At 37.1% G+C, this 25,390-nt stretch overlaps 3 protein-coding genes across 3 annotated transcripts; all 3 read left to right on the plus strand.

The window, feature by feature from the left end:
• Window positions 1-5,574: 5,574 nt before the first annotated feature.
• On the plus strand, window positions 5,575-9,821 carry LOC145549718 (uncharacterized). The gene is made up of 2 exons (XM_081602398.1): window positions 5,575-5,712; window positions 6,966-9,821. The coding sequence occupies exons 1-2, from the start codon at window positions 5,649-5,651 to the stop codon at window positions 9,338-9,340; spliced, it is 2,439 nt and encodes an 812-aa protein (XP_081458524.1). The 5' UTR covers window positions 5,575-5,648; the 3' UTR covers window positions 9,341-9,821.
• A 5,569-nt stretch (window positions 9,822-15,390) lies between these two features.
• LOC145549768 (uncharacterized) lies at window positions 15,391-19,406 on the plus strand. Its single transcript, XM_081602540.1, has 4 exons — window positions 15,391-15,486; window positions 15,589-15,681; window positions 16,115-16,255; window positions 17,506-19,406. The coding sequence occupies exons 3-4, from the start codon at window positions 16,192-16,194 to the stop codon at window positions 18,951-18,953; spliced, it is 1,512 nt and encodes a 503-aa protein (XP_081458666.1). The 5' UTR covers window positions 15,391-15,486; window positions 15,589-15,681; window positions 16,115-16,191; the 3' UTR covers window positions 18,954-19,406.
• LOC145549837 (uncharacterized) lies at window positions 19,228-20,828 on the plus strand. The gene is made up of 2 exons (XM_081602796.1): window positions 19,228-19,245; window positions 19,304-20,828. Exons 1-2 carry the CDS (start codon window positions 19,228-19,230, stop codon window positions 20,015-20,017), a joined length of 732 nt encoding a protein of 243 aa, XP_081458922.1. The 3' UTR covers window positions 20,018-20,828.
• The last annotated feature ends 4,562 nt before the right edge of the window (window positions 20,829-25,390 follow it).

Genomic DNA, 25,390 nt, shown 5'->3' on the forward strand with positions numbered 1-25,390 from the left:
ACTTTAGGTGAAAGGCTAGTGCTAAGTCGAGGGCAGTGAAATGCTAATATTTGTGCTAATGTTATCCTGAGGAAAACAAACATAAAAAATGCTAATATTATTGCACCACCATAGGCGGTGCACTAATGTTGGAGGAATATTGAAGCTTTTATTTTGAAATAAAAGCTTCAAAATAAGTAAGCTCCATTTTATATGACCACACTAATTCAACGTGAAACAGTAGTTTGGTTAAAACAGTCATGTAAGTCCCTACAGACCAATTGCTTGATGTAAAAATGGTCAAGGCTTTTATTTTGAAAATTTCAGTTAACATCATTTGAAATGGCCACACTAATCCAGTGTGTAACAGTGGTTTGGTAACACCAGTTATATAATGACGAATAGAGCAATTGCATGATGTAAAAATGGTCAAGGCTTTTATTTTGAAATTCTTATTAAGCTTCATTTTAAATGGTCACTCTGATCCAATGTGTAACAGTGGTGGGGTTAAACCTAGCCCTCTGCTTTAACCGGGTTCTTGCCGTAGTTAGAACTACAGAGGTGGCCACGTGTTTGTAGTCTGAATCAGCAGCTGTGGCCTGTGTTCTGTTGCTATGGTGATTAATCCTCTCTGCCAACTGCCAGCCGTGAGAGAGACACACAGGGGGAGACATAATTCTATCTGTTTGAGCCAGCCAGTTTCACTAAAAAAAGCTGTCCGAACAACTCCTTCCTGTTCGGGAACCGTGATACGTATTCGAAAACCGTTTGAAGCGTATGAGAGGGCTATTTGTCGTCTCCGATAGTCCTGCGATTCATATCTCTACCTCACTCATAGTAATAACAGCGATGAGAGAAAAATGGTGTGCGCTGAGCACCTAAATTTTTCAGAAATGTATGGAAAACACTTGAGAGCGTCAGATTTACCCTCTACGATGACTTTGCTCTAAAGCACCTTGAAAGAAAAAAGTAAGCCTTAGAGAAATTTTGAATACATTTTACGGGAGCAGGCATGCGTGTGAATGTCATGACTGACTTCAATATTGATAGAGCCATACCTGTAGGCGTGGCGGTTATTTAAAAATTATTTAGGGGTCCGAAATCCACTTTTTTTCTCACTAACGGAGCGGCAGCTGGTTTCAGTTACACTCTAATTTTATGAAAAATCTAAAACTTTGGGTCGCTTGGAGACAAGATGTGGACAAACTGTAATTGGTATTGACGTACTGTCTTCACTTTAGAAGAGATCACGGACATATCTACAAACTGAAATTTGAATGGCATTTCTACGTCAATTTATGACGACACAGAAATTCCTCAAAAATAGGGTATTTTAAGTTTTTGATTTTTCCTCGCTCCATTGACTTTAATGGGATTTTGGATTTTTTTCATTTTTTGCGAATCATGTCGCCATGGTAACTCCGAATCCCAATAAAAATAATAGCTCCCTCTGCATTAACGGTGACGGAATAAAAATAAATAAATAAAGAAACATTCTATTAGGTGTAGAACAATAGGTGCCTGCCATGCATTGCTATGGCATGCCCCAATAATAGTCAGTGTAAAGTAGCCTACAAATTCTTTGGTGGGGGGCGGTGAAGGACCTGGATAAAGTCTAGGGGGGCACTGGCCCAAAAAAGGTTGAGAAACGTCTAGTCTGTAGATTCTTAAGGATCTAAACTTGGATTAGACCAAACAAGACCAGTACTAAACAAGTACAGGTCACTATTTGCCAATTAAATGCATCTTTATGTAAAAATTCCCCTGCATATTAAATCACCGGAGGCTAATTCAGCTGCACTTTATCTTTAAAATAAAACATGTGTAGCTAGCTGTCTGTGAAATATTGAGAGATTTGGTTGGATCCATTTCAAGCTGCAGTTAGTTACGACTCTTAAAATGTAAATAAATAGAAAATCCTCCTGTTGTCTTCAGCTTTCTAGATGTATTGCAAAAATCTATTTGTATTTGTTTTAATGTCAACTTTTGTAATATTTAATGTAATAAAAAATCCTAATCACTCTGTAAATATAATTAAGTCAAAAACGGTAATTTTCCTATGAAAATGTTCTTTTCAAGAATTCAGGGACTTAGCAGGTAGTCTGCTCTGATCCTTCCTGAAAAGATCATTACTTTGTCACAAGTATCTCAAAATTTCACCTTATCCATTGTGGCTGCTCCTGTCATGGAGCCATACATTTAGAAGAGCTGAAAGTTTTCTTAAAACCATGTTTCTGCTCCAAATTTAGTCTTTGTTGGTAATGTAGTGCATCGAAAGGAATTCTGGTTTTTGAAAATTCATTGGAATAAACAATCCAAACAAAGGTTAAATTGTGTTTTTATTACACCATTCTATGCGTAAAGAAATATTTCTAAAATAATTACGGCTCAAAATTATTCACACTTCTGATTAATACTAGATTTAAATTGATCTTTTATTGTTACCACATGTTTTTCTGATCAGAAGTAGGAATATAAAATGTTGCTTTTACAATATACACCTAATTTAAAATTTATTATTGAAATGCTGTTGAAAACAGAAAATGTAGATTGGATTTTTATTCTTAAGGAATTCCTCTTGTCATTTGAAATGAACTGCTCTGTTGAATGAAAATTAAGTATGCAAAAGGTATGAATACTTTTACGTCTAAATATTTATGAAAAAAATATTTTCTCAAAAACTTAAGATATACAACATATAGACATTTGTAATACTTATATGTGAGAGAAAAGTTTTTTGTACTTGTTTCAATATCTAACACTGACAGTCCTAACCAAATTTAAATAGTTTTCGCTCTGACAATAGAATAAAATCGCCAATTTTACCTGCACTCCTCACCAGTAGGTGGCGGCACCGGAAGGCTTATTTTTTTTGCCAACCCGCAAAAACCGCAAGAGGAAGAAGAAACTGAATAATAGGATTTCCTGTTTCTCCATCTTGGGTCGTGCGGGGACAACGCGTGCTGGTTTTCATGATTAGATGATAATTTTATGGTAAAAGAAACTGTAAATATTGTCATAGTTTGTTGAAATATGTTAGTACCTTCGCAGTAAAGTGTTGAGCAGGCAGTATTTTAACAGGATGGTGTGTTTCAGAAACGGATGGTGAAGAAGAGCCGAGTGCGGCGCAGAGCGGCCATTTCCTGCTGAGGATCAGTTGTGGGATCATCTGTGAACTCCAGCGTCCTGGTGAGCTGAAATATTGCTGTGGAATTAAAACTTTGAGGAAATAATGCATGAAGTTCTTCCACACGCTTTAAATTACTGCTTTTGTCTAAATCAGCTCTTTGGATGTTGCTTGTAGGGGGCTGAGGCAGCTGTGTGAAGCTGACACCCCACCCACGTCAAAAAATCCAGCAAATAGTCTGAATGGTTAGTGCTCCGTTTGTGCAGGTTTGTGCCGTTAAAATTTTCGTTTGTGCAGTTTTGGTTTCTGAGATATTAAACATTATTTTTTAGGTCATCTAGAGTTCACCATCCCCCCATATCTCTCCAAAACAAACCAAAGTGGGCTAGTTCGTTAGTGCTCCGTTTGTGCAGGTTTGTGCCGTTAAAATTTTCGTTTGTGCAGCCTTCGTCTTTGAGATATTAAAAGTTATAATTTTGGCCGATGACGTCATCATCCCCCCATATGCTCCATATGGGGGGTTTTGGTTTCTGAGATATTAAAAGTTATAATTTTGGCCGATGACGTCACCGTCACCCTATCATGTTCCAAATCAAACCTAAGTGTGGGCTACTTCTTGTAATTCTTCAGTTTCTCAGCTGTTGTACAATGTGTACATTTTGTTTTGAACTTCAATAAAGACTTAGAACAAGAAAAAATGTGTCTCATTTCAAGAAATGTTTTAAGATAGCAATGTTTTTTCACGAACGTAGCGCACAATAATTGAATCCTGCTAATAAAGGACATGCAGCCTGACCCTAACGTAATGTGTATAACCTGTTCAACTGTGCTTTGATTTCGGAGGTGGTCTGAAGAATTATATTCACATTGTTGATGTACTGTCTGCTGATTATGCAGCAAACGTGTAAAAAAATTACATGAGCCTATAACGGCCAATTTGCTAGTTGAGCATTAATTTACTTACCTTGTTCAAAAATCAAAATCGGGGTTGAAAACATTCCAAAAATGACTTATTCAAAACGATTTGAGACCGCTAGAATATTAACGAGAGGTTGAAATTACACTTGCTCTGCAAAACAAGATCGGGGGGAGGGGGCAGGAGGAGGCTCACTACAGTGTGGGTGGAGCCAATCCCAGTTGTGTGAGAACTATGTCAAAGTTCGCAAAACATGTCTCCTTGAAGCCCATACACATTTAATGTAAGAAATTGGATGAAATGAAAGTCGTTGCATTGAAAATATATTTACTAAATATTAAGTACATTACTTGGATGAACTTTGAAATAATGACACATTTCCGTTTTACTCGGCAAAAACTTTGCTCAAGCAACTAGCAAATTGGCCTTTATAGGCTCATGTAATTTTTTTACACGTTTGCTGCATAATCAGCAGACAGTACATCAACAATGTGAATATAATTCTTCAGACCACCTCCGAAATCAAAGCACAGTTGAACAGGTTATACACATTACGTTAGGGTCAGGCTGCATGTCCTTTATTAGCAGGATTCAATTATTGTGGAGAGAACGCTACGTTCGTGAAAAAACATTGCTATCTTAAAACATTTCTTGAAATGAGACACATTTTTTCTTGTTCTAAGTCTTTATTGAAGTTCAAAACAAAATGTACACATTGTACAACAGCTGAGAATCTGAAGAATTACAAGAAGTAGCCCACACTTAGGTTTGATTTGGAACATGATAGGGTGACGGTGACGTCATCGGCCAAAATTATAACTTTTAATATCTCAGAAACCAAAACTGCACAAACGAAAATTTTAACGGCACAAACCTGCACAAACAGAGCACTAACGAACTAGCCCACTTTGGTTTGTTTTGGAGCATATGGGGGGATGATGACGTCATCGGCCAAAATTATAACTTTTAATATCTCAAAGACGAAAGCTGCACAAACGAAAATTTTAACGGCACAAACCTGCACAAACGGAGCACTAACGAACTAGCCCACTTTGGTTTGTTTTGGAGAGATATGGGGGGATGGTGAACTCTAGATGACCTAAAAAATAATGTTTAATATCTCAGAAACCAAAACTGCACAAACGAAAATTTTAACGGCACAAACAGAGCACTAACCATTCAGACTATTTGCTGGATTTTTTGACGTGGGTGGGGTGTCAGCTTCACGCATGCGTCAGAGCCCACTGCTATGTTTGTTATGTTATGTCATTTATTTAGTCATTTTTCAGTTTTAATTATTAGTTTTACTTATTCTGTAAGCTCTAAACATTTTGTCGTTGGTTACCAAACTTTAGCCGATGTCTCTATTCTGTTTGTTGAACTAAAGTAAAAAGTACAATACTGCACATTAAGAAACCCAACTATTGTCCTGTGAGAATAACTGGGACTAACTAAAGATCCTAATAGATGAGTTATAGAATCAGATTATATTTTACAATGATTTGTAGCTTTTTAACATGGTTCATTTTGTGGTTCCTGTCTCTCTCAGCTGGACCCACAAGTTGACCTCACCACCAGTTGACCAATCGCTCTGGTTGTGAAGAGGAGCGGTCTCCATTAGAAGAAATGGAGCATCGAGGCAAAACGCTGGAGGCTGATTTCAACCCCAAAGTCCTGCTGCATAGATTAGGTCTGTATGTTTTCTTATCAGTAATTGTTCAGGAGCAGCTTTCTGAGGTTTATCTTCTTAACAGAAAGTTGAGAAAATGTTTGTCTGTGTTAGCAAATTAGCTTTCTATCTGATGGAAGAGTGACTGAATCCCAATGCAAATATACGTTTCCAATTTGATTCATCATTGAAACATTCACCTTTTCTGCTGCTCTTGGTTCAGTGGAGCTCTGGTTCCTAAAGCCATTGAAGATTATGTTCAGGTCTTTGGCTTTCTTTTTCTAGATAACTCTTATCATTTAGGCTTGAAGTCGGTTATCTTTCTGATCTTCACCCAGATTGAACAAACTGTTCAAATGATGGTTGGAGTCAGACCCTCTTCCTCATTAGCTCTGAAACTGGGTATAGAGGCACTTTGGTCTGGGAAGTCTGCATTCAATCACAACAACGTAAAGAACCATGTAAGAATTATTATGATTTTAATATTCTAATATCAAAAGTAAAAAATTTAGACTATTTTTCTCAAAATTTTGACTTTTAATCTCAGAAGATTAAAGCCAGAATAGTTTTTTGTTTTTCCACTGACCACAAAACTGCTAAACTAAATCAATGTGAAATAATGTTCAGGTTTATTTAACCGTTAAAAAGGTATCCATTGAGTGCAGAGGAAACCATTTATTCACATTTTAGAGGTTTATTAATGGATTTTATAAACATGTTTTACCACATCCAGCTCTTTGAGGACATTCATAGTTTTGATTAGACCCAAAATAAAAATGAATTTGATGCCCTTAGTTTATTTTAATAATTTCTGGGACAATTATGTACCTAGCAAATTGTATTACAGTGACAGACCCGTTTGGGTTTTACATTAAGCTTGTATACGCTAAACAAGTGGTGTGACTTTTATACCTAACAAATACTGTGGTGCAGTTTTGTCCAAAAATGAGCCACATAGCTGGTTTATATAAATGCTGCTAGAGGTGAAGCTGCTGCAAGGAGGCAGGGACTGTGTGATTGTTCGGCGCTCCCAGTTCAGTTCAGTGCTTCAACTTTAAACTGGTCTTTGTTATCACTGTTGCTGGTGAAGAGATGCTATCAAAAACAGGCTTAAAATGCTGATTTCCGGTGGGGTGTTGCCTCAGAGCGAACAAAATGGCAGTTCGATCTGAAGTCTAAAATTTACGTAGGATGGTTTTTAACTCAAGTAATGATGTGAATATAAAGCTGCAGTGGTTTCTTATGTTTGTAATTTGCTTCATTGGTTCCTGCAGATGCTCAGCAGATGTTGCTGCTTAAAGAAGATGCTCCAGAAGAACATGGTCCAGGTTTTAACTTACAAGGTCCAGAGTCTCTCCCACCAACCATGAATGAGGATGATGAAGAGTTTCTCCCATCATCTCGCCTTCATCGGCACCACATGCAAGACGGAGAGTTACCAGAAGATCACCGTGAAGCAGCAGAATCTATCAAGACTCAATATCATGGAGATTATTCCAACTCATCAGAGACTGAACTAATTGAGGAGGAGGAAGAAGCTGATGTAAATAATGTTCACTTTCAACTTGGACAATTGCCAGATTACAGACCAAATAGTAAGTACAGGGCAAATGACAGAAAGGTGAGCCATTCCACTAAAGGTTCTCCAAACTCGGAGGATAAAATTAAAACCTTTACTTCAAAGAAAACCTCAGACTCAATGAGGAAAGTTCAGGTTGAAACGAAGTTTATCTGTGATGACTATGGTGAAATATGTAATAGAAATCCAACATCAAAAGGACATGCAAGAACCATAGCAGGACGTGAACATCTCTGTAAATTGTGTGGACACACATTTAGCAACAGAAGTACCTTAGACACACACATGAGAATCCATACAGGAGAGAAACCTTTCAGTTGTGATCTTTGTGGCTACAAATTTAGCCAGAAATCAAATTTAAGTGGACACATGAGAATCCACACCCAGGATAAACCTTTCAGTTGTGATCTTTGTGGATACAGATGTAGCAGAAAAACAAGTTTAAATGTACACATGAGAATCCACACAGAGGATAAACCTTTCATTTGTGATCTTTGTGGATACAGATGTAGCAGAAAATCAAGTTTAAATGTACACATGAGAATCCACACAGGAGAGAAACCTTTCAGTTGTGATCTTTGTGGATACAGATGTAGCAGAAAATCAAGTTTAAATGTACACATGAGTATCCACACAGAGGATAAACCTTTCAGTTGTGATCTTTGTGGATACAGATGTAGCCAGAAATCAAGTTTAAATGTACACATGAGAATCCATTCAGGAGAGAAACCTTTCAGTTGTGATCTTTGTGGATACAGATTTAGCAGAAAATCAAGTTTAAATGTACACATGAGAATCCACACAGAAGATAAACCTTTCAGTTGTGATCTTTGTGGATACAGATGTAGCCAGAAATCACATTTAAATGTACACATGAGAATCCACACAGAGGATAAACCTTTCAGTTGTGATCTTTGTGGATACAGATGTAGCAGGAAACAACATTTAAATGTACACATGAGAATCCACACAGAAGATAAACCTTTCAGTTGTGATCTTTGTGGATACAGATGTAGCCAGAAATCAAGTTTAAATGTACACATGAGAATCCATTCAGGAGAGAAACCTTTCAGTTGTGATCTTTGTGGATACAGATTTAGCAGAAAATCAAGTTTAAATGTACACATGAGAATCCACACAGAGGATAAACCTTTCAGCTGTGATCTTTGTGGATACAGATGTAGCCAGAAAGCGCATTTAAATAGACACATGAGAATCCACACCCAGGATAAACCTTTCAGTTGTGATCTTTGTGGATACAGATGTAGCAGAAAATCAAGTTTAAATGTACACATGAAAATCCACACAGGAGAGAAACCTTTCAGTTGTGATCTTTGTGGATACAGATGTAGCCAGAAATCAAGTTTAAATGTACACATGAGTATCCACACAGAGGATAAACCTTTCAGTTGTGATCTTTGTGGATACAGATGTAGCCAGAAATCAAGTTTAAATGTACACATGAGAATCCATTCAGGAGAGAAACCTTTCAGTTGTGATCTTTGTGGATACAGATTTAGCAGAAAATCAAGTTTAAATGTACACATGAGAATCCACACAGAGGATAAACCTTTCAGCTGTGATCTTTGTGGATACAGATGTAGCCAGAAATCAAATTTAAATGTACACATGAGAATCCACACCCAGGATAAACCTTTCATTTGTGATCTTTGTGGATACAGATGTAGCCAGAAATCAAGTTTAAGTGAACACATGAGAATCCACACAGGAGAGAAACCTTTCCGTTGTGATCTTTGTGGATACAGATGTAGCCAGCAATCGCATTTAAATGTACACATGAGAATCCACACAGAGGAAAAACCTTTCAGTTGTGATCTTTGTGGATACAGATGTAGCCAGCAATCGCATTTAAATGTACACATGAGAATCCACACAGAGGATAAACCTTTCAGTTGTTATCTTTGTGGATACAGATGTAGCCAGCAATCGAATTTAAATAGGCACATGAGAATCCACACAGAGGATAAACCTTTCAGTTGTGATCTTTGTGGATACAGATGTAGCCAGCAATCACATTTAAATAGGCACATGAGAATCCACAGAGGATAAACATTTCAGTTGTTAACTTTCTGGACCTGGATGTATCCAGAAACCAATTTTAAACACATGAGAATCCACTAAAGATAAACATTCTAGTTGTGATATTTTAGGGACAGGAAATGAGGACAAATCCTATTACAAATGGAAATCACATTTAAGTGAGATTTGTGTTTCTCTGTGTTTATTTTAGGGTCTGTTTCTAGTGAGTCTCTGTGCTGTCCTGATTTTCCCCTTGATTGTTCCCAGGTGTGTCTCGTTCCCTGATTACTCTCTGTGTATTTAATGACACCTGTGTTCCTGGTCGGGTCCTGGTCGTTTGTCTCATTGAGTGTAGAGTTATCTTGTAGTCTGGCTGTAGTTTTTTCCCGTTGGTTTTTCCTGTTGCTACCAGTTGTCAAGCCTTAGCCTTCCACTCTCACTCTGCAACCAGGATTTTTACATTTTTTTCTTGTGGATTATTACCATTAAAATCACCTTTCCTTCACTTCAACCTGGGTCTCAGCGTCTGCCTCACCACTTCCAAAACACACTTCATGACAGGAATACTCTAAGGAAAAACAAAGTTTTTCAGCTGTGAGTGTTAAAGTCTATGAAACACTTATGACAATGGAAACTGATTTAAAATGGTATTTTTGTAGAGTTTATTGTGGAGATTTTCTGTGCTTTTAAGACAACTTTTGCATTTAGGTACGTTTCTCTTCCACTAATGGTTTTATTTGATTTCTATAAGCATTTTATTGAATACACTAGGCATTTTCTGTTGTATTGCTGGAAATGTGATTTCTCACCGAGTTAATACTAATAAATCATTTCTTTACTGCATTTTTGTTATTGCTGTAGATACAGCTGTGCCACAGATGTTCTCTGATCTAAACGGTTTGATTATTCTGCCTGGTGTATATGTTCAATAATGTAAAATGACTTCATGCGAGTTTATTTTCATAGGTTTGTTGTGCTTCAGAATATAATCCAGTCTAGCGGTTCTCAACGTGAGCGGTACCGCCCTCCGGGGGCGTTCAGGGGGCGCTGGGTTTCCTTTGGGGGCGTTTGGTCGAAGGTAAACTTTACACCTTATAAGCACAACAATACCAGTTTAATCTTTGAGCAACTTTCTAAAATTGTATTTCGTAACATTAAATCATGCTTGGCTGCAACTGTATCAATGGCAGCTCTCCTTCTATTCAGTGTTTGTAGCTTCTTGGTGCAGCTCCATTCTCCTGCTACTAGTAGCTTCACCGTTTGAAGGCCGCCTGCTTCCATGGAAGGACAACAGAAAATCGCTATTATGAACATGTAATTACTAAAATCACGATACCCTTACTTTGTATCCCTCTGAAAAATGAATCCATTTAAATAAAGAAATCCCTCCATGGGTGATACCACGATAAAGGGCGTTCATTTTATAGCGTTAACATCAGTGCTGTAAGTGGTCCGGTATGAAGCGGGTGTGATGGAACAACACAGCACTTTTAAATTTCAATAATCAGAATACCGAAATTGTTTCCATTGTTTTAAAAGGTTTCTGTCAGTCTGCCTTTTCCCCGTCGATACGTTTCCTGAACGCATCACACCATAGTTAGTTAAAACATAAACAAAAAACGAGACGCACATTGCGCAAAACTTTGAAACGGGAGAAGCGGGACATAAAACGGAGCGACGAACTAGATATGAATTATGTCATAAAAACAGAATCCGACACTGAACAGTGAAAAATCGACACATGATGTGAAACATGACGATTAGGAGGCGCAGCAGGTGATGAGTGAAGATTACTGATGGTGAATAAAGGATAAAATAAATCTAGCAACAGGAAAGAAACTAAAGTGGACATAGCAATAATCCAAGAGAGGACAATACTAATCAAAGGAAACTAAATGGAAATGAAGAACAAAATGCAAGAATAAACTATGAAACTAAAGTAAACACGGAGGAATAAACTGGTATGGCAAGACCTTTCGCTCAATAATTAATACAGAGGACTGTATGGCAAGAATAAACAAGACACTATTTCCAGATAAAAGGTGAAATAATATTGATGAAGTGCCATGGGTTTGTTGAGACCATATCTAGTACTGAGAATTATCTTCCAGACCATAACGGTAAATAACTGATCACTTATTTATGTTTTTAATTAGATTTGATATATTTATTTCTTCAATATTATTTTTCATGTCAGTGTTAATGTCATGAGGCTGATGACTCCATGACACTTTCAATTTGAATCATTAGGATTTGATTACGAACCAGATTTGTTCTTTGTCATTTCTGTCCAGTAAAACTATTAATCTTTAAATCAATAGACAGGTTGATTTATAAAGATATAATCCATGTTTCTGTCTCATGGCATTAAAAGGATCTGGAACTTTAATTTTTCCACTGAAACCTCTGGTTTGCACATTAAATGCCATGTGATTGAAATTTTATGGATGATACTCTGATGTCCCATTCTCCTGAAGGCAGCAAAGAGCTGCACCACCAGAAACCCACAGAAACACTGAAGAGAAGAAGAGCTATGATTAATGTAGATACAGTTCTATCCATGTTTTAATGTTGCAGAGCTCAGTCGTTTTGCAAATAGTTCAAAGTTTAAACTGGCATGTTGAACATCTTTTATCTGCTCGTTTATTTAACAACTAGAAAATGGCAAGAGCAAGAATATTTTTTCCACTGTGATTGGCTGCTGTTTGGCCTACCAATTTTAACTTGAATGTTCATTGCATTTTTCGTGAAAATAATTTCTATCCCCATGGCATTTTTGTTCTCGGGAAAATTATTTTTGATGAGAAATACAGAAACAAATATGAAAATCAAAACATCTACAACAGTGATGGTATTATTAATAATAAAATTAGAAAATTCCTGCAGAAATTTTACGGGGCATGCCAAAGTGTGCCCGTCGGCTTTAACCCAGCATTATGATGCTAAAAATTTGCATTAATGCTAAAGAAAACTGCAATGTAGTAAAAACCTGTGGAGAGGCAGAAGCATGTTGACTAAGCTGTACTTGTAAGTTTCATTATGTTAAAATTAATGCATAAGCTAAAATTAGCCAATTTGCTAATGTTAGCCTAAATGCTGGCAGTAGCATGTGGAGCAACACGACCATGTTGTTTTAATTTTACTTGCTCCATTCAGTATACTAAGCATGTCTAATTAATAAGAAATTTAGCTAATAGCTAACTTTAGGTGAAAGGCTAGTGCTAAGTCAAGGGCAGTGAAATGCTAATATTTGTGCTAATGTTATCCTGAGGAAAACAAACATAAAAAATGCTAATATTATTGCACCACCATAGGCGGTGCACTAATGTGGGAGGAATATTGAAGCTTTTATTTTGAAATAAAAGCTTCAAAATAAGTAAGCTCCATTTTATATGACCACACTAATTCAAAGTGAAACAGTAGTTTGGTTAAAACAGTCATGTAAATCCCTACAGACCAATTGCTTGATGTAAAAATGGGCAAGGCTTTTATTTTGAAATTTCAGTTAACATCATTTGAAATGGCCACACTAATCCAGTGTGTAACAGTGGTTTGGTAACACCAGTTATATAATGACGAATAGAGCAATTGCATGATGTGAAAATGGTCAAGGCTTTTAGTTTGAAATTCTTATTAAGCTTAATTTTAAATGGTCACTCTGATCCAATGAGTAACAGTGGTGGGGTTAAACCTAGCCCTCTGCTTTAACTGGGTGCTTGCCGTAGTTAGAACTACAGAGGTGGCCACGTGTTTGTAGTCTGAATCAGCAGCTGTGGCCTGTGTTCTGTTGCTATGGTGATTAATCCTCTCTGCCAACTGCCAGCCGTGAGAGAGACACACAGGGGGAGACATAATTCTATCTGTTTGAGCCAGCCAGTTTCACTAAAAAAGCTGTCCGAACAACTCCTTCCTGTTCGGGAACCGTGATACGTATTCGAAAACCGTTTGAAGCGTATGAGAGGGCTATTTGTCGTCTCCGATAGTCCTGCGATTCATATCTCTACCTCACTCATAGTAATAACAGCGATGAGAGAAAAACGGTGTGCGCTGAGCACCTAAATTTTTCAGAAATGTACGGAAAACACTTGAGAGCGTCAGATTTACCCTCTACGATGACTTTGCTCTAAAGCACCTTGAAAGAAAAAAGTAAGCCTTAGAGAAATTTTGAATACATTTTACGGGAGCAGGCATGCGTGTGAATGTCATGACTGACTTCAATATTGATAGAGCCATACCTGTAGGCGTGGCGGTTATTTAAAAATTATTTAGGGGTCCGAAATCCACTTTTTTTCTCACTAACGGAGCGGCAGCTAGTTTCAGTTACACTCTAATTTTATGAAAAATCTAAAACTTTGGGTCGCTTGGAGACAAGATGTGGACAAACTGTAATTGGTATTGACGTACTGTCTTCACTTTAGAAGAGATCACGGACATATCTACAAACTGAAATTTGAATGGCATTTCTACGTCAATTTATGACGACACAGAAATTCCTCAAAAATAGGGTATTTTAAGTTTTTGATTTTTCCTCGCTCCATTGACTTTAATGGGATTTTGGATTTTTTTCATTTTTTGCGAATCATGTCGCCATGGTAACTCCGAATCCCAATAAAAATAATAGCTCCCTCTGCATTAACAGTGACGGAATAAAAATAAATAAAGAAACATTCTATTAGGTGTAGAACAATAGGTGCCTGCCATGCATTGCTATGGCATGCCCCAATAATAGTCAGTGTAAAGTAGCCTACAATTCTTTGGTGGGGGCGGTGAGGGACCTGGATAAAGTCTAGGGGGGCACTGGCCCAAAAAAGGTTGAGAAACGTCTAGTCTGTAGATTCTTAAGGATCTAAACTTGGATTAGACCAAACAAGACCAGTACTAAACAAGTACAGGTCACTATTTGCCAATTAAATGCATCTTCATGTAAAAATTCCCCTGCATATTAAATCACCGGAGGCTAATTCAGCTGCACTTTATCTTTAAAATAAAACATGTGTAGCTAGCTGTCTGTGAAATATTGAGAGATTTGGTTGGATCCATTTCAAGCTGCAGTTAGTTACGACTCTTAAAATGTAAATAAATAGAAAATCCTCCTGTTGTTTTCAGCTTTCTAGATGTATTGCAAAAATCTATTTGTATTTGTTTTAATGTCAACTTTTGTAATATTTAATGTAATAAAAATCCTAATCACTCTGTAAATATAATTAAGTCAAAAACGGTGATTTTCCTATGAAAATGTTCTTTTCAAGTATTCAGGGACTTAGCAGGTAGTCTGCTCTGATCCTTCCTGAAAAGATCATTACTTTGTCACAAGTATCTCAAAATTTCACCTTATCCATTGTGGCTGCTCCTGTCATGGAGCCATACATTTAGAAGAGCTGAAAGTTTTCTTAAAACCATGTTTCTGCTCCAAATTTAGTCTTTGTTGGTAATGTAGTGCATCGAAAGGAATTCTGGTTTTTGAAAATTCATTGGAATAAACAATCCAAACAAAGGTTAAATTGTGTTTTTATTACACCATTCTATGCGTGAAGAAATATTTCTAAAATAATTACGGCTCAAAATTATTCACACTTCTGATTAATACTAGATTTAAATTGATCTTTTATCGTTACCACATGTTTTTCTGATCAGAAGTAGGAATATAAAATGTTGCTTTTACAATATACACCTAATTTAAAATTTATTATTGAAATGCTGTTGAAAACAGAAAATGTAGATTGGATTTTTATTCTTAAGGAATTCCTCTTGTCATTTGAAATGAACTGCTCTGTTGAATGAAAATAACTAAGTATGCAAAAGGTATGGATACTTTTACGTCTAAATATTTATGAAAAAAATATTTTCTCAAAAACTTAAGATATACAACATATAGACATTTGTAATACTTATATGTGAGAGAAAAGTTTTTTGTACTTGTTTCGATATCTAACACTGACAGTCCTAACCAAATTTAAATAGTTTTCGCTCTGACAATAGAATAAAATCGCCACTTTTACCTGCACTCCTCACCAGTAGGTGGCGGCACCGGAAGGCTTTTTTTTTTTTTTTTTTTTGCCAACCCGCAAAAACCGCAAGAGGAAGAAGAAACTGAATAGTAGGATTTCCTGTTTCTCCATCTTGGGTCGTGCGGGGACAACGCGTGCTGGTTTTCATGATTAGATGATAATTTTATGGTAAAAGAAACTGTAAATATTCTCATAGTTTGTTGAAATATGTTTGTACCTTCGCAGTAAAGTGTTGAGCAGGCAGTATTTTAACAGGATGGTGTGTTTCAGAAACGGATGGTGAAGAAGAGCCGAGTGCGGCGCAGAGCGGCCATTTCCTGCTGAGGATCAGTTGTGGGATCATCTGTGAACTCCAGCGTCCTGGTGAGCTGAAATATTGCTGTGGAATTAAAACTTTGATGAAATAATGCATGAAGTTCTTCCACACGCTTTAAATTACTGCTTTTGTCTAAATCAGCTCTTTGGATGTTGCTTGTAGGGGTCAGAGGCCACTGCTATGTTTGTTATGTTATGTCATTTATTTAGTCATTTTTCAGTTTTAATTATTAGTTTTACTTATTCTGTAATCTTTAAACATTTTGTCGTTGGTTACCAAACTTTAGCCGATGTCTCTATTCTGTTTGTTGAACTAAAGTAAAAAGTACAATACTGCACATTAAGAAACCCAACTATTGTCCTGTGAGAATAACTGGGACTAACTAAAGATCCTAATAGATGAGTTATAGAATCAGATTATATTTTACAATGATTTGTAGCTTTTTAACATGGTTCATTTTGTGGTTCCTGTCTCTCTCAGCTGGGCCCACAAGTTGACCTCACCACCAGTTGACCAATCACTCTGGTTGTGAAGAGGAGCGGTCTCCATTAGAAGAAATGGAGCATCGAGGCAAAACGCTGGAGGCTGATTTCAACCCCAAAGTCCTGCTGCATAGATTAGGTCTGTATGTTTTCTTATCAGTAATTGTTCAGGAGCAGCTTTCTGAGGTTTATCTTCTTAACAGAAAGTTGAGAGAATGTTTGTCTGTGTTAGCAAATTAGCTTTCTATCTGATGGAAGAGTGACTGAATCCCAACGCAAAAATACGTTTCCAATTTGATTCATCATTGAAACATTCAGCTTTTCTGCTGCTCTTGGTTCAGTGGAGCTCTGGTTCCTAAAGCCATTGAAGATTATGTTCAGGTCTTTGGCTTTCTTTTTCTAGATAGCTCTCATCATTTAGGCTTGAAGTCGGTTATCTTTCTGATCTTCACCCAGATTGAACAAACTGTTCAAATGATGGTTGGAGTCAGACCCTCTTCCTCATTAGCTCTGAAACTGGGTATAGAGGCACTTTGGTCTGGGAAGTCTGCATTCAATCACAACAACGTAAAGAACCATGTAAGAATTATTATGATTTTAATATTCTAATATCAAAGTAAAAATTTTGAATGTTTTCTCAAAATTTTGACTTTTGATCTCAGAAGATTAAAGCCAGAATAGTTTTTTGTTTTTCCCCTGTCCACAAAACTGCTAAACTAAATCAATGTGAAATTATGTTCATGTTTATTTAACTGTTAAAAAGTTATCCATTGAGTGCAGAAGAAACTATTTTTTCACATTTTAGAGGTTTATTAATGGATTTTATAAACATGTTTTACCACATCCAGCTCTTTGAGGACATTCATAGTTTTGATATGACCCAAAATAAAAATGAATTTGATGCCCTTAGTTTATTTTAATAATTTCTGGGACAATTATGTACCTAGCAAATTGTATTACAGTGACAGACCCGTTTGGGTTTTACATTAAGCTTGTATACGCTAAACAAGTGGTGTGACTTTTATACCTAACAAATACTGTGGTGCAGTTTTGTCCAAAAATGAGCCACATAGATGGTTTATATAAATGCTGCTAGAGGTGAAGCTGCTGCAAGGAGCAGGGACTGTGTGATTGTTCGGCTCTCCCAGCTCAGTTCAGTGCTTCAACTTTAAACTGGTCTTTGTTATCACTGTTGCTGGCGAAGAGATGCTATCAAAAACAGGCTTAAAATGCTGATTTCCGGTGGGGGTGTTGCCTCAGAGCGAACAAAATGGCAGTTCGATCTGAAGTCTAAAATTTACGTAGGATGGTTTTTAACTCAAGTAATGATGTGAATATAAAGCTGCAGTGGTTTCTTATGTTTGTAATTTGCTTCATTGGTTCCTGCAGATGCTCAGCAGATGTTGCTGCTTAAAGAAGATGCTCCAGAAGAACATGGTCCAGGTTTTGAGTTACAAGGTCCAGAGTTTCTCCCACCAACCATGAATGAGGATGATGAAGAGTTTCTCCCATCATCTCGCCTTCATCGGCACCACATGCAAGACGGAGAGTTACCAGAAGATCACTGTGAAGCAGCAGAACCTATCAAGACTCAATATCATGGAGATTATTTCAACTCATCAGAGACTGAACTCATTGAGGAGGAGGAAGAAGCTGATGTAAATAATGTTCACTTTCAACTTGGACAATTGCCAGATTACAGACCAAATAGTAAGTACAGGGCAAATGAGAGAAAGGTGAGCAATTCCACTAAAGGTTCTCCAAACTCTGAGGATAAAATTAAAACCTTTACTTCAAAGAAAACCCCAGACTCAATGAGGAAAGTTCAGGTTGAAACGAAGTTTATCTGTGATGACTATAGTGAAATATGTAATAGAAATCCAACATCAAAAGGACATGCGAGAACCATAGCAGGACGTGAACATCTCTGTAAATTGTGTGGACACACATTTAGCAACAGAAGTACCTTAGACACACACATGAGAATCCATACAGGAGAGAAACCTTTCAGTTGTGATCTTTGTGGATACAGATGTAGCCAGAAATCAAATTTAAATAGACACATGAGAATCCACACAGAGGATAAACCTTTCATTTGTGATCTTTGTGGCTACAAATTTAGCCAGAAATCAAATTTAAGTGGACACATGAGAATCCACACCCAGGATAAACCTTTCAGTTGTGATCTTTGTGGATACAGATTTAGTTTAAAATCAAGTTTAAATGTACACATGAGAATCCACACAGAGGATAAACCTTTCAGCTGTGATCTTTGTGGATACAGATGTAGCCAGAAATCAAGTTTAAGTGAACACCTGAGAATCCACACAGGAGAGAAACCTTTCAGTTGTGATCTTTGTGGATACAGATGTAGCAGAAAACAACATTTAATTCGACACATGAGAATCCACACAGGAGAGAAACCTTTCAGTTGTGATCTTTGTGGATACAGATGTAGCAGGAAAGATTTAATTTGTCACATGAGAATCCACACAGGAGAGAAACCTTTCAGTTGTGATGTTTGTGGATACATGTGTAGCAGAAAATCGAGTTTAAATAGACACATGAGAATCCACACACAGGATAAACCTTTCAGCTGTGATCTTTGTGGATACAGATGTAGCCAGAAATCAAGTTTAAGTGAACACCTGAGAATCCACACAGGAGAGAAACCTTTCAGTTGTGATCTTTGTGGATACAGATGTAGCAGAAAACAACATTTAATTCGACACATGAGAATCCACACAGGAGAGAAACCTTTCAGTTGTGATCTTTGTGGACACAGATATAGCAGAAAACAACATTTAATTCGACACATGAGAATCCACACAGGATAAACATTTCAGTTGTTAACTTTCTGGACCTGGATGTATCCAGAAACCAATTTTAAACACATGAGAATCCACTAAAGATAAACATTCTAGTTGTGATATTTTAGGGACAGGAAATGAGGACAAATCCTATTACAATTGGAAATCACATTTAAGTGAGATTTACGTTTCTCAGTGTGTTTGTTTTAGGGTCTGTTTCTAGTGAGTCTCTGTGCTGTCCTGATTTTCCCTTGATTGTTCCCTGGTGTGTCTCATTCCCTGATTACTCTCTGTGTATTTAATGACACCTGTGTTCCTTGTCGGGTGCTGGTGGTTTGTCTCATTGAGTGTAGAGTTATCTTGTAGTCTGGCTGTAGTTTTTTCCTGTTGGTTTTTCCTGTTGCTACCAGTTGTCAAGCCTTAGCCTTCCACTCTCGCTCGATCTTTGTGGATACAGATGTAGCCAGAAAACGCATTTAAATGGACACATGAGAATCCACACAGAGGATAAACCTTTCAGTTGTGATGTTTGTGGATACAGGTGTAGCAGAAAATCGAGTTTAAATAGACACATGAGAATCCACACAGAGGATAAACCTTTCAGTTGTGATCTTTGTGGATACAGATGTAGCCAGAAATCAAGTTTAAATAGACACATGAGAATCCACACAGAGGATAAACCTTTCAGTTGTGATCTTTGTGGATACAGATGTAGCCAGAAATCAAATTTAAATAGACACATGAGAATCCACACAGAGGAAAGACCTTTCAGCTGTGATCTTTGTGGATACAGATGTAGCAGGAAAGATTTAATTCGTCACATGAGAATCCACACAGGAGAGAAACCTTTCAGTTGTGATGTTTGTGGATACAGGTGTAGCAGAAAATCGAGTTTAAATAGACACATGAGAATCCACACAGAGGATAAACCTTTCAGCTGTGGTCTTTGTGGATACAGATGTAGCCAGAAATCAAGTTTAAGAGAACACATGAGAATCCACACAGGAGAGAAACCTTTCAGTTGTGATCTTTGTGGATACAGATGTAGCAGAAAACATTTAATTCGACACATGAGAATCCACACAGGATAAACATTTCAGTTGTTAACTTTCTGGACCTGGATGTATCCAGAAACCAATTTTAAACACATGAGAATCCACTAAAGATAAACATTCTAGTTGTGATATTTTAGGGACAGGAAATGAGGACAAATCCTATTACAAATGGAAATCACATTTAAGTGAGATTTACGTTTCTCTGTTTTTATTTTAGGGTCTGTTTCTAGTGAGTCTCTGTGCTGTCCTGATTTTCCCCTTGATTGTTCCCAGGTGTGTCTCGTTCCCTGATTACTCTCTGTGTATTTAATGACACCTGTGTTCCTTGTCGGGTGCTGGTCGTTTGTCTCATTGAGTGTAATGTTAACTTGTAGTCTGGCTGTAGTTTTTTCCCGTTGGTTTTTCCTGTTGCTACCAGTTGTCAAGCCTTAGCCTTCCACTCTCGCTCTGCTGCCAGGATTTTTACATTTTTTTCTTGTGGATTATTGCCATTAAAATCACTTATCCTTCACTTCAACCTGGGTCTCAGCGTCTGCCTCACCACTTCCAAAACACACTTCATGACAGGAATACTCTAAGGAAAAACAAAGTTATTCAGCTGTGAGTGTTAGTCTATGACACACTTATGACAATGGAAACTGATTTAAAATGGTATTGTTGTAGAGTTTATTGTGGAGATTTTCTGTGCTTTTAGGACAACTTTTCCATTTGGGTACGTTTCTCTTCCACTAATGGTTTGATTTGATTTCTATAAGCATTTTATTGAATACACTAGGCATTTTCTGTTGTATTGCTGGAAATGTGATTTCTCACCGAGTTGATACTAATAAATCATTTCTTTACTGCATTTTTGTTATTACTGTAGATACAGCTGTGGCACAGATGTTCTCTGATCTAAACGGTTTGATGATTCTGCCTGGTATATATGTTAAATAATGTAAAATGACTTCATGCGAGTTTATTTTCATAGGTTTGTTGTGCTTCAGAATATAATCCAGTCTAGCGGTTCTCAACGTGAGCGGTACCGCCCTCCGGGGGCGTTCAGGGGGCGCTGGGTTTCCTTTGGGGGGCGTTTGGTCGAAGGTAAACTTTACACCTTATAAGCACAACAATACCAGTTTAGACTTTGAGCAACTTTCTAAAATTGTATTTCGTAACATTAAATCATGCTTGGCTGCAACTGTATCAATGGCAGCTCTCCTTCTATTCAGTGTTTGTAGCTTCTTGGTGCAGCTCCGTTCTCCTGCTACTAGTAGCTTCACCGTTTGAAGGCCGCCTGCTTCCATGGAAGGACAACAGAAAATCGCTATTATGAACATGTAATTACTAAAATCACGATACCCTTACTTCGTATCCCTCTGAAAAATGAATCCATTTAAATAAAGAAATCCCTCCATGGGTGATTTCACGATAAAGGGCATTCATTTTATAGCGTTAACACCGGTGCTGTAAGTGGTCCGGTATGAAGCGGGTGTGATGGAACAACACAGCACTTTTAAATTTCAATAATCAGGATACCGAAATTGTTTCCATTGTTTTAAAAGGTTTCTGTCAGTCTGCCTTTTACCCGTCGATACGTTTCCTGAACGCATCACACCATAGTTAGTTAAAACATAAACAACAAATGAGACGCACATTGCGCAAAACTTTGAAACGGGAGAAGCGAGACATAAAACGGAGCGACAAACTAGATGTGAATTATGTCATAAAAACAGAATCCGACACTGAACAGTAAAAAATCGACACATGATGTGAAACATGACAATTAGGAGGCGCAGCAGGTGATGAGTGAAGATTACTGATGGTGAATAAAGGGAATAAAGGATAAAATAAATCTAGCAACAGGAAAGAAACTAAAGTGGACACAGCAATAATCCAAGAGAGGACAATACTAATCAAAGGAAACTAAATGGAAATGAAGAACAAAATGCAAGAATAAACTATGAAACTAAAGTAAACACGGAGGAATAAACTGGTATGGCAAGACCTTTCGCTCAATAATTAATACAGAGGACTGTATGGCAAGAATAAACAAGAAACTTTCCAGATAAAAGGTGAAATAATATTGAAGTGCCATGGGTTTGTTGAGACCATATCTAGTACTGAGAATAATTATCTTCCAGACCATAACGGTAAATAACTGATCACTTATTTATGTTTTTAATTAGATTTGATATATTTATTTCTTCAATATTATTTTTCATGTCAGTGTTAATGTCATGAGGCTGATGACTCCATGACACTTTCAATTTGAATCATTAGGATTTGATTTAGAACCAGATTTGTTCTTTGTAATTTCTGTCCAGTAAAACTATTAATCTTTAAATCAATAGGTTGATTTATAAAGATATAATCCATGTTTCTGTCTCATATTTGTATGGCATTAAAAGGATCTGGAACTTTAATTTTTCCACTGAAACCTCTGGTTTGCACAATAAATGCCATGTGAGTGAAATTTTATGGATGATATTCTGATGTTCCACTTTCCTGAAGGCAGCACAGAGCTGCACCACCAGAAACCCACAGAAACACTGAAGAGAAGAAGAGCTATGATTAATGTAGATACAGTTCTATCCATGTTTTAATGTTGCAGAGCTCAGTCGTTTTGCAAATAGTTCAAAGTTTGAACTGGCATGTTGAACATCTTTTATCTGCTCGTTTATTTAACAACTAGAAAATGGCAAGAGCAAGAATATTTTTCCACTGTGATTGGCTGCTGTTTGGCCTACCAATTTTAACTTGAATGTTCATTGCATTTTTCGTAGACGCCTGTGAAAATAATTTCTATCCCCATGGCATTTTTGTTCTCGGGAAAATTATTTTTGATGATAAATACAGAAACAAACATAAAAATCAAAACATCTACAACAGTGATGGTATTATTAATAATAAAATTAGAAAATTCCTGCAGAAATTTTACGGGGCATGCCAAAGTGTGCCCGTCGGCTTTAACCCAGCATTATGATGCTAAAAATTTGCATTAATGCTAAAGAAAACTGCAATGTAGTAAAAACCTGTGGAGAGGCAGAAGCATGTTGACTAAGCTGTACTTGTAAGTTTCATTATGTTAAAATTAATGCATAAGCTAAAATTAGCCAATTTGCTAATGTTAGCCTAAATGCTGGCAGTAGCATGTGGAGCAACACGACCATATTGTTTTAATTTTACTTGCTCCATTCAGTATACTAAGCATGTCTAATTAATAAGAAATTTAGCTAATAGCTAACTTTAGGTGAAAGGCTAGTGCTAAGTCGAGGGCAGTGAAATGCTAATATTTGTGCTAATGTTATCCTGAGGAAAACAAACATAAAAAATGCTAATATTATTGCACCACCATAGGCGGTGCACTAATGTTGGAGGAATATTGAAGCTTTTATTTTGAAATAAAAGCTTCAAAATAAGTAAGCTCCATTTTATATGACCACACTAATTCAACGTGAAACAGTAGTTTGGTTAAAACAGTCATGTAAGTCCCTACAGACCAATTGCTTGATGTAAAAATGGTCAAGGCTTTTATTTTGAAAATTTCAGTTAACATCATTTGAAATGGCCACACTAATCCAGTGTGTAACAGTGGTTTGGTAACACCAGTTATATAATGACGAATAGAGCAATTGCATGATGTAAAAATGGTCAAGGCTTTTATTTTGAAATTCTTATTAAGCTTCATTTTAAATGGTCACTCTGATCCAATGTGTAACAGTGGTGGGGTTAAACCTAGCCCTCTGCTTTAACTGGGTGCTTGCCGTAGTTAGAACTACAGAGGTGGCCACGTGTTTGTAGTCTGAATCAGCAGCTGTGGCCTGTGTTCTGTTGCTATGGTGATTAATCCTCTCTGCCAACTGCCAGCCGTGAGAGAGACACACAGGTGGAGACATAATTCTATCTGTTTGAGCCAGCCAGTTTCACTAAAAAAAGCTGTCCGAACAACTCCTTCCTGTTCGGGAACCGTGATACGTATTCGAAAACCGTTTGAAGCGTATGAGAGGGCTATTTGTCGTCTCCGATAGTCCTGCGATTCATATCTCTACCTCACTCATAGTAATAACAGCGATGAGAGAAAAACGGTGTGCGCTGAGCACCTAAATTTTTCAGAAATGTACGGAAAACACTTGAGAGCGTCAGATTTACCCTCTACGATGACTTTGCTCTAAAGCACCTTGAAAGAAAAAAGTAAGCCTTAGAGAAATTTTGAATACATTTTACGGGAGCAGGCATGCGTGTGAATGTCATGACTGACTTCAATATTGATAGAGCCATACCTGTAGGCGTGGCGGTTATTTAAAAATTATTTAGGGGTCCGAAATCCACTTTTTTTCTCACTAACGGAGCGGCAGCTAGTTTCAGTTACACTCTAATTTTATGAAAAATCTAAAACTTTGGATCGCTTGGAGACAAGATGTGGACAAACTGTAATTGGTATTGACGTACTGTCTTCACTTTAGAAGAGATCACGGACATATCTACAAACTGAAATTTGAATGGCATTTCTACGTCAATTTATGACGACACAGAAATTCCTCAAAAATAGGGTATTTTAAGTTTTTGATTTTTCCTCCCATTGACTTTAATGGGATTTTGGAATTTTTTCATTTTTTGCGAATCATGTCGCCATGGTAACTCCGAATCCCAATAAAAATAATAGCTCCCTCTGCATTAACGGTGACGGAATAAAAATAAATAAATAAAGAAACATTCTATTAGGTGTAGAACAATAGGTGCCTGCCATGCATTGCTATGGCATGCCCCAATAATAGTCAGTGTAAAGTAGCCTACAAATTCTTTGGTGGGGGGCGGTGAGGGACCTGGATAAAGTCTAGGGGGGCACTGGCCCGAAAAAGGTTGAGAAACGTCTAGTCTGTAGATTCTTAAGGATCTAAACTTGGATTAGACCAAACAAGACCAGTACTAAACAAGTACAGGTCACTATTTGCCAATTAAATGCGTCTTCATGTAAAAATTCCCCTGCATATTAAATCACCGGAGGCTAATTCAGCTGCACTTTATCTATAAAATAAAACATGTGTAGCTAGCTGTCTGTGAAATATTGAGAGATTTGGTTGGATCCATTTCAAGCTGCAGTTAGTTACGACTCTTAAAATGTAAATAAATAGAAAATCCTCCTGCTGTTTTCAGCTTTCTAGATGTATTGCAAAAATCTATTTGTATTTGTTTTAATGTCAACTTTTGTAATATTTAAAAAAATCCTAATCACTCTGTAAATATAATTAAGTCAAAAACGGTGATTTTCCTATGAAAATGTTCTTTTCAAGTATTCAGGGACTTAGCAGGTAGTCTGCTCTGATCCTTCCTGAAAAGATCATTACTTTGTCACAAGTATCTCAAAATTTCACCTTATCCATTGTGGCTGCTCCTGTCATCGAGCCATACATTTAGAAGAGCTGAAAG

This window comes from Poecilia reticulata, chromosome 21 (assembly GCF_904066995.2).
Source record: "Poecilia reticulata chromosome 21, P_reticulata-male-v2, whole genome shotgun sequence".
NCBI lineage: Eukaryota > Metazoa > Chordata > Actinopteri > Cyprinodontiformes > Poeciliidae > Poecilia > Poecilia reticulata.